Genomic DNA, 13,041 nt, shown 5'->3' on the forward strand with positions numbered 1-13,041 from the left:
ACTGGGAAAATGTATTTATATCTTCCATATTGTTTTTAAATTACAATACATGTACGAAAGTTAATTTAAGCAGTAATCTTAAAGTAACTGTTTTTAAAGTTTTGAATATTTTTTTTAAATCAATTCATTAAGGTCTTAAAATGCTAGATGTAGCTGGTGACTTACACCAAAACTCAGTCTAGTGTTTTATTAGTCATTCTAATTTGAATTTTACCTAGATCTATTTAAATATTTGTTAGGTACTGAAACCACTAGCAAAAAACATTGTGGTTATAAACTTGATTAGGAGTGCCTGGATAAAAACAATTTGTTGACCTTCTAATTAATGCAGAATGACTACCAGTCAGTACCACACAAGGGACTAATAAATATGTCCAAGATCAGAACTCTAGAAATTATATTTCTTCACTTTAAACGAGCAAGAAAATAATTAAATACGTTAAAAACAATGTTTATTCATGTCACGTATCTGTATGTTGTGATAGATGATGTAAAAGTTATAAATGATCATATATTACACCCCTTATATTATATTTATACATAGATGTTATCATACAGCACATTTTAGAGCTAATAACTGTGCTTACCAAAAAGGATAAATAAAAAATTCAACTTTTGGTAAATATTCAAACTAACCTGGCTTAACAGTAGAAATGGACATTTATCTGTTTCATCTGGAAAAAAAACAACAACATATTTTTCGGTCTTTCACTTCAAATGCACGTACAGTAGCTAGCTAGATATTATAGAGTTACTTAAATCGGTCCTTAAAACTTAAAAAGAACATGTTTGAGCCTAGATGTATCAGTATGGTATCTATTTATCCAAGGTGATTCAGTATTCAAAACTAATTTATCAGTAAATCATGAAAATAGCATAGGAGTCAAGTCAAAAACTTTCTGTAACCCAATAAAATTTGTTAGCCATAATGAATACTTAAAAATCCCATGTTTTCATAATTACATCAATAACAGCTCTGTTACACTTTGAACTTGCACAGCACACAGTAAAACTTTATCTTTACACTGATTTTACCTGAACATTTAACGTCTTTAATGGGTGGTGTTTCAGGAGCGGGTTGACTTTGTGACCTTTGTGTAACTTCATGTGTAATCTCTTCTGTTTGAGCTGATGAAGATGATGGAGTATCTCCAACACTAATAGGCTAAAGTATTCATTAGATATTAGTAACAAAGAAAAAATGTTTCATTGTTCATATTCAAAATGATTGATAAAATGTAGTCAAACAACAACTAAAGAATGTATGTATAAAACTTTAACTAAATGCATTAGTACCACACAAATCCATTTATCAGTAAAATACCATAAAACACCAAAAAATCAATCTTTTTCTTCAAATGCTATTTCTTGTTTAAGAAACTTCTTTCCAAGTCTCATAACATTCCATGAAGGTTTTACAGTTATAGATATATCTAAACTAGGGGTTATAAAGAGCCTGTGTTGCTCACCTAGGACTATGTGCATCTTTTACAATGGACACACTCCAATATTGTAGACTAGAATAGAATAACAAAAATTTCTTTATTGTTGATCTTTTTATTGCTGATCTTTTTTTCTGTGTAGTTTTGCTCTTAGCGTTCATCATTTAAGGGCAATCATTCCTATAGAGAGTTTACTAACAATTTTGAAAAAAATTTGACTTTTTTGTAGATCGTCATTAAAGGGCAATAACTCCAATAAGGAGTAGTCGGACGATTTCCTCTATATTGTCTAAATGGTAGATCTTGTCGACCATGCAGACTTATTTGTAGAACTTGTTTTGCTGATCATTTTTGCATTTTAAAGTTTCTCCCTATCTATTATAGTTTTAAAGATAATAGGCAAAAATGAAAAAATAAATGGAGAATGTGTCCAAGGGACACAGAAGATGCCCCTGCTTGCATTTAACGTAATAAAGGGACATAACTCAAGAACAGTAAAAGGGACGCCACCCAAATCAGAATTTGATCTGTGTTTGGTGGTAATAAGCAGTGTGTATAAGTTTCATAACATTTGGTTGAGGCAAACTAAAGTTAGAGTGCAGAAATGACAAATTTAGCAGTTTTCCATTTATAAAGGGACATAACTTGATAACAGCAAAAGTGACTCCATCAAAATCCCAATTTGATTTGTGTTTGGTTGGAATAAGCATTGTGTATAAGTTTCATAACATTTAGATGAGGCAAACTGAGATTAGAGTGTGGAAACGACTTTTTCCATTTATAAAGAGCCATTACTCGAGAACATTGAAAGTGACACCTCCCAAATTCAAACTTGATCTGAGTTTGGTGGTAATAAGCATTGTGTGTAAGTTTCATAATATTTAGTTGAGTCAAAATAATGTTAGAGAACGGAAACTAATTTGGACGTGACTACCGATGAATAGGGGTAAAACTTAATACCCCCTCCACTGCAGGGGGGCATAACAATAAAAGAAAAATGAATATGTTATACAGCAACAAAAAACAACTACTGAATTACAGGTTCCTGACTTTGTTCAGGCATACGCAGGTAATGGCTGGGTTAAAAATGTTTGCAGGCGCCCTTTGCTCAGTTAACCTGGGATAGGGGTGTAACAGCATAACATATAAAAAAACAATAAAAATCAGTTGAAAAGGGCTAAACTGATCAAATATACATGTATACTAATCACAAAAACAACTAACAATCAAAGCCTTAAAGGCTGTTAATGAAATTGCTGCCTAATTAATGTTTTGTGACTTTTATTACTCATCCACATGTAAAGGAATTAAACCTGACAGGAGTCTTATCTACTGAGAAGTAAGGATGTTTTAACTTTATATCAATGAAAGACTTATTCAGCAGAAAGTCATTTTACTATGTTTTACATTTCCCAGGGGGACTTATGCCAAAAACAACAGTTTTACCTCCACCACCAGTATGTTATATTTTTAGAAACACAGGCCATGTTTATTGATTTATTCTAGAGGACAATATGCTTCCAGTATGTATACCAGTTGTTATTTAAGGTAATTGGATACATATTTAAAGCTTTTTAAAAAAGAGTTTTGTGATTGTTGTTTGTAAACATACATGTCTTTTGAAAACACTTACTAAAGCTGGAGTTAAAATGGGAATTTCAAAATTTACAGTGATAACTTAACATGCATACAATGTGTATAATACATTTAATACTGTATATATAATGGTACATACTCCAGTCAAATATCAATATTATATCTTGAATGGACTTCTCTTAACCCCTTCGCCCCCAATCCCGCCTGTAGTCGTGATTGCAACCACCATTCTTTGATGGCCGGTATGACCCTCCATACTTTTTTTAGAACTGCCCCACCTGAACTGTCTTGACAGCAGGGAGTTCAATCATGTAATTCATGGTCCATAAACTCTTCCCAGATGTGTGTTTATGAAAATATGACAACTGTAATGGCCTTTTTAGAGTTCAAAATCGGAAAAATGTGAAAAGTAGCCAAAATCAGGTGGGGGTGGGAGTCTTATTATGGCCACTATGTTACTGGTATTGGCTGTAGGTATGAACTATTATCATAAATACATGCATAGGTAGTACAGGAACACAAGAAGGTATAATATGGCCAAAAGAAATCTGTCTGTAAAATCTGAATCACTGTTTTGTCAGAAATCTTTAAAAACGGACATTTAGGCAGACCTGGCTTGCCAATAGTAATTCCCCAGCAAGGACATAAGTCACATTTCCTTCTAGTCAGCATGGATGGACTGCTGTAACTATAAGGTAATAATTGAATGACAAAGAAACACAGTTTGGTCAATGTTCACCTCTCAAGGTCGTATCAAATGGAAAAATAGACTGAAAATGGCCATTTTTCAGTAGGGGTGGGTTCAAACCCACCAGAAAATATACCACCTCCCACCCCACCCCTCATCCATGCCATCTGCCCCCAAATCTCAATACATAGTTTAAAAAATCAGCATCAGTTACAGCATCAAGAGTCAACTAATTTGTATATAATTTGCTTGTGTTTGCAAATTTTCGAAAATGCCTGATTTTCCAGAAATCTCTTGGGGTCGAATGAGTTAAACTAAAAATATTTTTTTTTTCGATTTTCAACCTTTAAGGAGTGTTTTGGTCAGTTTTACACCTCAAAACGCCCCTAAAACCCAACAGAAGTCAAATTTGACAATTATGATAAAATACGTATAACCCCTTCGCCCCCAATCCCGCCTGTAGTCGTGATAGCAACCACCATTCTTTGATGGCCCGTATGACCCTCCATACTTTTTTAGAACTGCCCAAGCTGAACTGTCTTGACAGCAGGGACTTCAAGCATGCAATTCATGGTCCAAAAACTCTTCCCAGATGTGTGTTCATGAAAATATGACAATTGTAACGGCCTTTTTAGAGTTCAAAATTGTAAAACATGAAAAGTAGCCAAAGTCAGGTGGGGGTGGGTGTCTTTTTATGGCCACTAAGTTACTGGTATGGACTGTAGGTATTAACTATTATTATACATGCATAGAATCAACTCTACAGTAGTTATACCCTGTGAAAAAACATACCTTTTTGTCTACAGTAGTTATACCCTGTGAAAAAACATACCATTTTGATTTCATTATATCTTATTATGCATTTTTTGACCTACTCAAGTGTTTGCAAACCTCTTAAAATTCTTATTTATCCTCTAACCTTTTGTTCTCGTTTCTTTTGTTTCCCAGAATCCCCTAGAAGTTCCTGTCTTTCTTTAACAAAGTCTTTTTGTTTCATCTGAATCTTTTGATGAACAGGAGTCACTTCAGCACTATTCTGATTATCTGCTGCTGGTGTTCTTTCAACCTGATCCAAAATCAAAGACATCTCTTGACCTTGATTTAAGTCTTTTGGTGACTTTGATGCTCCAGTTTCTAATTTAGAATTTGCTCTATTTGGTGGGTGTTTGTTTTGATTGTTACTTATCAACTGTTTCAATCCTCGCTGACGAGACAATGGTGAAGAACTCATTGGTTGTTGTTCAATGGCGGGTTCTGTTTTCTTGATGACTTTGGTTGCTGGTTTCTTACTTACCAATGGTGTAGCCGGCATTTTGAAAAATTTTCTTCCAGTTTTCTGTTGTTTTTCTTGTTCAACTGTATCACTGTAAAAACAAACTTACTTTAAAACCCTGGACATTCAAAAGGAAAATGAATACTCTTCCTCACAAATTTTAATCTATACAAAAATAGTTCTTTTAAAATGCATATATTTTGTTGAAAATAGTTCAAGTTGGGCAGGCTCCATTAGAAAGAAACTTTATAGCTTATAGCTGGAGCAGTTTTATTGATCACTTTTTATACTGTCATTAACCAAATCATATCATCCTTGATATCACTTTCAGAATTATGAATTCTGAGCAGTGTATATATGAATTTGTAAACCAAACTATGTATTGATATAAATAAAGATTACAGTAAGTAACACAATTATAACTTATAATCATAGAATCAAAGTAGCTTGAATGGACAAATGAAAATAATCATTTGACGATGAAGAACAATTTAAAAAAAGCTTATGCTTTTTACCAATTTGCAAGAAACATGGTAACTAATTAACTTCAAGCACAAAAACAGGCAAAATAGAAATGGCAAATATGTTACACAAAAATAACCTTCCTCCACCCACCACAATAATAAGTGGGTTGAGTTTTGGTATGTCTTTGGGTTACTGCCATATTGATTTTTAACCCATATCTCTTAAGTTAACAAATTGATTAATGGGTAAGTTACCCTGTTGAAACACAAAAGGTTCAAAAGGATCGGCATAGTGTGTACCAATGCCATTGAAACAACTGAAAGTCCTAATAGTATTCAAATACTGCAGTAAATTTTCAAATGCATTGTATTTTTTTCTTTCGAATTCACCTTAATCATCTATACTTGTTTGTTGAAAGTTGTATATTGACCTCTAAATTTGTTAAAAATTTCTGCCTCATTGACATTAAACCCCACATCTTATTCTCTTTAATTTCTCAAAAATTTTCCAGTGTTCTTAGTACCATCTTAAATGTGACTGAGTGAAGATTTAAAATAAATGGGGAATGTGTCCATGGGACACAGATGATGCCCCCGCTTGCATACAACGTTATAAAGGGTATTATAACTCAAGAACTGTAAAAGTGACACTACCCAAATTTGTACTTGATCTGAGTTTTGTGGTAATAAGCATTGTGCACAAGTTTCATAACATTTGGTTGAGGCAAAACTAAAGTTAGAGAACAGAAACAAATATTTCAGGAATTTTTCCATTTGTAAAGGGGCATAACTCTAGAACGGTGAAAGTGACGCCACCAAAATTCACACTTGGTCTGTGTTTTGTGGTGATAAGCATTATGTATAAGTTTCATAACATTTGGTTGAGGCAAACTGAAGTTAAAGAACGGAAACGAAAAATTCAGCAATTTTTCCATTTGTAAAGGGGCATAACTCCACAATGGTAAAAGTGACGTCAACAAAATTGATTGATTGATTGATTGATTGTTGGTGTTTTAACGCCACTTTTAAGCGCCACTTTTGGGCTATTTCGTGGCGGCCAGTTTTTATTGGTGGAGGAAGCCGGAGTGCCCGGAGAAAACCACCGACCTTCGATAGGAAAACTGACAATCCTAGTCAATTAAGATTGGAGTCGAGTGCACCCGCACGAGCGGGCACCAAAATTGAAACTTGATCTGTGTTTTGTGGTAATAAGCATTATGTATAAGTTTTATAACATTTGGTTGAGTCAAACTAAAATTAGAGAACAGAAACGAAAAATTCAGCAATTTTTCCATTTGTAAAGGGGCATAACTCTAGAACGGTAAAAGGGATGCCACCAAAATTCAAATTTTTGATCTGTGTTTTGTGGTAATAAGCATTGTGTATAAGTTTCATAACATTTGGTTGAGGCAAACTAAAGTTAGAGAACGGAAACCAATTTTGGGACGTACAGACGGATGTACAGATGGACAAGGGTAAAACTTAATGCCCCCTGCGATACGGCGGAGGCATAAAAAGACTATTGTAAAAGACAATTATAGATACTGATCGAAATGAACTAATTGAAATTTGGTGTTGCTTTAAGGAAACTTTATTGTTTTGAACATTCTGATGGGTCCAGATGTCACTTACCCAATCTAATTAAACTTAAAGAATATGATTTTAATTAGATTGTCATTTACTAGAAATTTAAGACTGCCCAACATAGTTACAAGATGGGAAATTGAATTTTTGAATTCATCAACTATGTAAAATCAGATTCTAAACCCATTCTATCATCAGATTCAAGTTTGATGTACAGTTTACATAAATAAAATGAAATTCATAGGACAACTGAAGTGGTAATACAAAATCAAATGAAACTGCTTTTAAAACTTGATGTAAGGGTCATTAAAACATGGTGTAAGGTGCTATTTTTTAAGATAATCACTGATGACTCTTTCTTTGGGATGCAATTAGGAATTATGGACACCACCAATACTTACTCTTCAAATCCAGAAAAATCATACACCAATTCCAGTGAATTAGCTGATCTGTTTAAACCTTCTGATGATGCAGAATCATATCTCCTTGGTATTGCACTAACAGGCTGGTTGTTAAACCTTAACTGCAACAGAATATATTTTTTTTTCATTTTCAAATACAGACCAAATTAAGCTATTTGAGGATTTTAGGAACTTACTTGATTTTCATTACAACCTGTGATTACATTTTGAACTATGTAGCCAATAAATAAAGATTCTAACTGTTAAATTTATCGGACACTTTTCATCAAGGATATGTGAATATCAAGTTTTAACAATAAAGCTAATAAATGAAAATATTAAATCTGAAAGTAAGATCTCCCAAGATCTTGAAGTTTAATTCTACTAATTCTAAATATGTTTTCTTACTTGTTGTTTCAGCTTCTCATTTTCTTCTTGCAAATCTTTCATCCTTTTGTGTTCAATGTCAAAGTTCAATAAAACTGGCGATGGTATTAAATGTTAAGGTCAACAAAATCTGAGAAAGTCTGAGAACCATTTTGAAAAAAAAACATAACCTTTGTAAATAGCATCAGAAATTTGTCTGATGAATTAATCATGATGATCTATCAAGTATGAAAATGTACTGTCCATCTTTCAATTGTGAATACATGTATTGTACATCATTCAAGTATAATTACATAAACTGTACATCTTTCAAGTATGAAAACATGTATTGTACATTGTCTCAAGTATGAATACCTGTACTGTACATTTTTCAAGTATGAATAATGTACATAACTTCTTTCAAGAATGATAACATGTACAGAACTTCTTTAAAGTATGAATATATGTACTGTACATCTTTCAAGTTTATTTTCACTTTAGTTGTCAACATTTTGTTGTTTGAATTTTAAAGGCCAATAATGCTAGCCCATCATTCCAGTACACAAAATGAAACTCCCATGATATTGCTTTGAGAAGCATGCATAAAATATCATGCCTGTTTATTTTATATGAATATTGAAAAAAATATGTGAATCAAAATTATCCAAATATTCAGCATATCACTAATTATTCATATTGAGTTTGGTTGTGTTGTAGGGTTGTGATTTTTGGTTGTGTTGTTTGGTTGTGTAGTTTGGTTGTGTTGTTTGGTTGTGTTGTAGGCTTGTGTTGTTTGGTTGTGTTGAAGGGTTGTGTAGTTTGGTTGTGTTGTTTGGTTGTGATGTTTGGTTGTGTTGTTTGGTTGTGTTATAGGGGTGTGTAGTTTGGTTGTGTTGTTTGGTTGTGTTGTAGGGTTGTGTTGTTTGGTTGTGTTGTAGGGTTGTGTAGTTTTGTTGTGGTGTTTGGTTGTGTTGTAGGGTTGTGTTGTTTGGTTGTGTTGTTTGGTTGTGTTGTAGGGTTGTGTAGTTTGGTTGTGTTGTGTTGTAGGGTTGTGTTGTAAGGTTGTGATGTTTGGTTTTGTTGTAGGATTGTGGTGTTTGGTTGTGTTGTGTTGTTTGATTGTGTTGTGTTGTTTGGTTGTGTTGTTTGGTTGTGTTGTAGGGTTGTGTTTTTTGGTCGTGTTGTTTGTTTGTGTTGTAGGGTTGTGTTTTCATTGACACTCATAATCTCTTTTAATTCATATTAAAATTGACATGTTATCTAATTATTTTATTCATATAAAGAGAGTTGTCTCATTGGCAATTATATCACATTTTCTTATTTTCATATAGATAATATACATTGTAATATGGTTTTATCATTAGGGACAATTTTCATAATATAATGATTTCCTCAAACTGTTTAATTGCTGAATAACAAAATTGCACATGTATATTAAATGTATGATCTCTTTCCCTCCTTCTCATATTTTTTTCACTAAACAGTAAAATCTTGCATCAATTGATTTCAAGCAGGACATTATATAAACACATGAAACTCATAGCCATTTAAGTTCCTATTCATGTGATTTTTATTGAAAATTTATAACAGGTATTTCATTGTATCATGTCAAAATGATTAATTCCATGACATAATTATTTCTAGGGAAACAAATTTCACTGATATCAATAAAGTTAATTTGTCTCACAATTATGTCATGGTTTTACTTAAAATTTTTGGTAATTCAGATACTGTATATATAAATTGGGGCATTCATTTCTTTTTGGTAACCCCATATTATATACTTGAATTGCATTCACAGTACTTGTAAGTGCTTTTAATTTATAATAAGAAAATCTACTATCATGATTTAAGAATTCAAAACTAACTGGGTTAAATTTTGCTTAATCATTATCTACAAACAATATAAATCATCTTTTTTGTCTGAGTCTGAACCTTAATATTCAATATTATGCAAATAAACCAGTAAGTGATAAATGTGATATTTTGTACAACACAAAGGATATGCATAGTCTGTATGATAACACTTAGAAAGTTGTACAGTGATAGGAAGAATGTATCTTGCCATTGTTTGGTGAAATACATAGAGAAATTACTGTGTTCTTCTGGATTCTTCATGAAGGCAAAGGCTGAAAAATAAAAAAAATAAATGATTATATTTTCATATGGCTACATTAATCATTTTTATGGTTTAATACTAAATATATAAAAATAAGGAGATGAGGTATGATTGCCAATGAGACAACTATCCACCAAATTCAAATAAAGTGGATGTAAGCAATTATAGGCAACTGATGGCCTTCAACAATGAGAAAAACCCATACCGTATAGTCGACTATAAAAGGCCCAGACAAGAAAAAGATGAAACAATTCAGTAGAGAAAACTAACAGTCTAAATTAAAACAAAACAATTGATGAAAAACAAATACGACAGACATATATATATACCTATGTAGCATATCATTCTGATTAAAAACAAGATCACTTACTGTGATCCATTATTAAGAATGTTGTGTTCGTGTTGCTCAGTCTTTAATTTTCTATGTTGTGTTCTGTGTACTGTTGTTTGTCTGTTGTCTTTTTTTTTCTTTCTTAGCAATGGCAATAGTCAGTTTATTTTTCGACTTATGAGTTTGAATGTCACTTTGGTATCTTTTGCCTCTCTTTTGTGAAGTTGGACTCTCATAGGCGAAACATACAAGTTTAGAAAAAATCTTTTTAATATTTTTATATCAGATTGGTTATATTTCTGTTGCACATACATTTGTAAAATTATCCTGAATTTTTTTAAAATATCCCAACAGGTCCCTCTATAGTATGAAGAATGTGTAAGTAACAGTAATCAGGTAATGTCTCTCGGTTTATCCATCTTTGTAATCATAAATGTTGTCCGACCACAAAAAATTTGTAACACATTTGGATTTCCCTGCTTCATAATAAAGTATTTACACACATGCTATAAGTACTAAAACATATCATGAAACATTACAAAGTTGTTGCAAATTGAAAAAGAAAACATACCAAACCAGTCTTTAAATTCTGCTTGATTCTGTAATTCTGGTGTCATCTTTTCAAAGAAATCAGTAACTCTGTCATGTCTGTTAAGTTGTTGAGCATTGACCAGATAAAACTTTAACAATCCTACTTCTAATTTTCGTACACTGCTTAAATACCTTGTTTCTAGGCGACTAAACAGTCTTTGATTCAAGTAACTCCAATATTCTCGTAAATTAGAAAGATCATAGTTTACTACATATGTCTGCAATTGTTCTAGAATACGATCAGCCTATAAAAAAACAAATGTTTAGTAAAAATCTGTAGAAATGAAGAAAAAAAAAAGAACAAACATCAATTTATTGAAGGAAAATGTATAATTTATGCTGAAATTCATCAGTAAAGTATATGAATATTATAAAACAATGTGCATGTTTAAACTATATAGTGTTGTCAATGATTAACCGTCAGAAGGACTAAATATCGAATACCAAAAACGCTAACCGGTTAACCGGACCCTTTTTTCAATTTTAATAGATTTGATATAAATGTATATTGAAATCATTCATACTTTTTGTTCAATTTAGAAATGATCCTTGTGGTAATTAATTTGACAGATCAATTGTCAAGTATATTGATTGCTATTGTTAATCCCAAAAACATTAAATTAATTAGAACAAAGACAACTTGTCTATCCAGCTCGGGGCAAGATCTTAAGTAAACATAATTAGCATAAATGTATTTTGAACAGTAACTGTTGTAACACGATTAAATTTTACGATTTACATCAGTATTTCATTTTTGATTTAATATTGCGTAGACCTTCATCTCAAAACTGCCACCTACATCATCCAAGGCTTTGTCATACTTTAAACGAAATGCCGACTCAAAAATAGTGAAATGCAAATCAACGTGAATGGAATTATTGTATAGTGGATGGTACGAGTAGCACGCTTAATCATTTCAAATTGAAACACTCCATATTATTTTCTAGGACATCAGAGAAAATGAAACTATCACTGTTTTCAGACATTTTCAATTTGACGAGATCAAGAAGCTTTTCATCTTCTCAAACTGAAGTTATTACAAACATCATAGTAGATACGGTAGTATATATGGATAATGAAAAGTAAAACTTCACCAGGAATGCTCACAACCAAGCCTTATAATGCCCAAGAATAAACTTCAATTGATCGTATCCTTAAAACGTACATTTGTAGGGTACTATAGATAAGATTTATACACATCAACTTAACCTCCGGTTAACCGGTTAATTGGTCGAAAGGTTATCCAACTAACCGGTTTAGGCAAAACTGTTCGATTTGACAACACTAGTTTAAACAAATATTCAAACAAATATGTGAAGAAGTTGATTAATTTAGTTTGAATCTATAAAGTTCTATAAAGGAATTAAAAAGGACAAAAATGTGTCTTTCAAATCTTCTCCCTGACTTAACAAACTTAGTGAAAAGCCATTAACTGTGTTGTTAATTCTTCACAATGCATCTGGTATTTGGGGGAATAGACATCATTTCCCAGTAATTTGAACTAAATTCTAATTTGAAGCGATATTTAAATGTTTCTTTTTTTATAAGGATTCAATTGATGATTTTTCCATGTAATCTTATTTGTAGATCTTATTTTGTAGGAAATTTTGGCTTTAACAATTTCACATCAGCAAAAAATGCAAAAATTGGGTAAAAACGGTCTCTCAAGGGCAATAGCTACTGTAAAGGGTCAACTGATGATTTCGAATTTTGTTGATGGATCAAATCCCAGGATACAATTTTTAAACTAGATACCCTGAAGATTGATTGATTTTTGGTGTTTTTAACGCCACTTTTAAGCACCGCTTTTGGGCTATTTCGTGGCGACCAGTTTTTATTGGTGGAGGAAGCCGGAGTGCCCGGAGAAAACCACCGACCTTCGATAGGAAAACTGACAATCCTAGACAATTAAGATTGGAGTCGAGTGCACCTGCACGAGCGGGGTTCGAACTCACAACCTCAGTGTTGACTGGCTAGTGATCACAGTAGTAACTACTTAGACCACTCGGCCACCGAGGCCCCTGATACCCTGAAGAACATTCAGATTAAATTTGGTAGCATTTGGCGCAGTACTTCAGAGAAGAGCCTGTGTCGCTCACCTGCATCTCAACAATAGCCATTTTTAGCCATTTTTAAGTAAAAATCATCATGACAGGGCAAAAACTCTATAAAGAATTAACTGACAA

The 13,041-nt window shown here is 32.6% G+C and overlaps 1 protein-coding gene across 1 annotated transcript in view; it reads right to left on the reverse strand.

The window, feature by feature from the left end:
- Positions 1–13,041, reverse strand: part of LOC127733293 (WD repeat-containing protein 91-like) — a 36,333-nt gene that overhangs the window by 20,164 nt on the left and 3,128 nt on the right. Inside the window, exons 2-8 of the mRNA XM_052242653.1 lie at positions 10,836–11,100; positions 9,821–9,943; positions 7,857–7,939; positions 7,449–7,570; positions 4,646–5,090; positions 1,036–1,165; positions 637–674 (exon numbers count right to left, since the gene is read on the reverse strand). Of these exons, the coding sequence (XP_052098613.1) occupies positions 637–674; positions 1,036–1,165; positions 4,646–5,090; positions 7,449–7,570; positions 7,857–7,939; positions 9,821–9,943; positions 10,836–11,100 (1,206 nt within the window). The remainder of the gene's footprint in view (positions 1–636; positions 675–1,035; positions 1,166–4,645; positions 5,091–7,448; positions 7,571–7,856; positions 7,940–9,820; positions 9,944–10,835; positions 11,101–13,041) is intronic.

Source organism: Mytilus californianus, unplaced genomic scaffold, assembly GCF_021869535.1.
Source record: "Mytilus californianus isolate M0D057914Y unplaced genomic scaffold, xbMytCali1.0.p SCAF_3, whole genome shotgun sequence".
Lineage (NCBI taxonomy): Eukaryota > Metazoa > Mollusca > Bivalvia > Mytilida > Mytilidae > Mytilus > Mytilus californianus.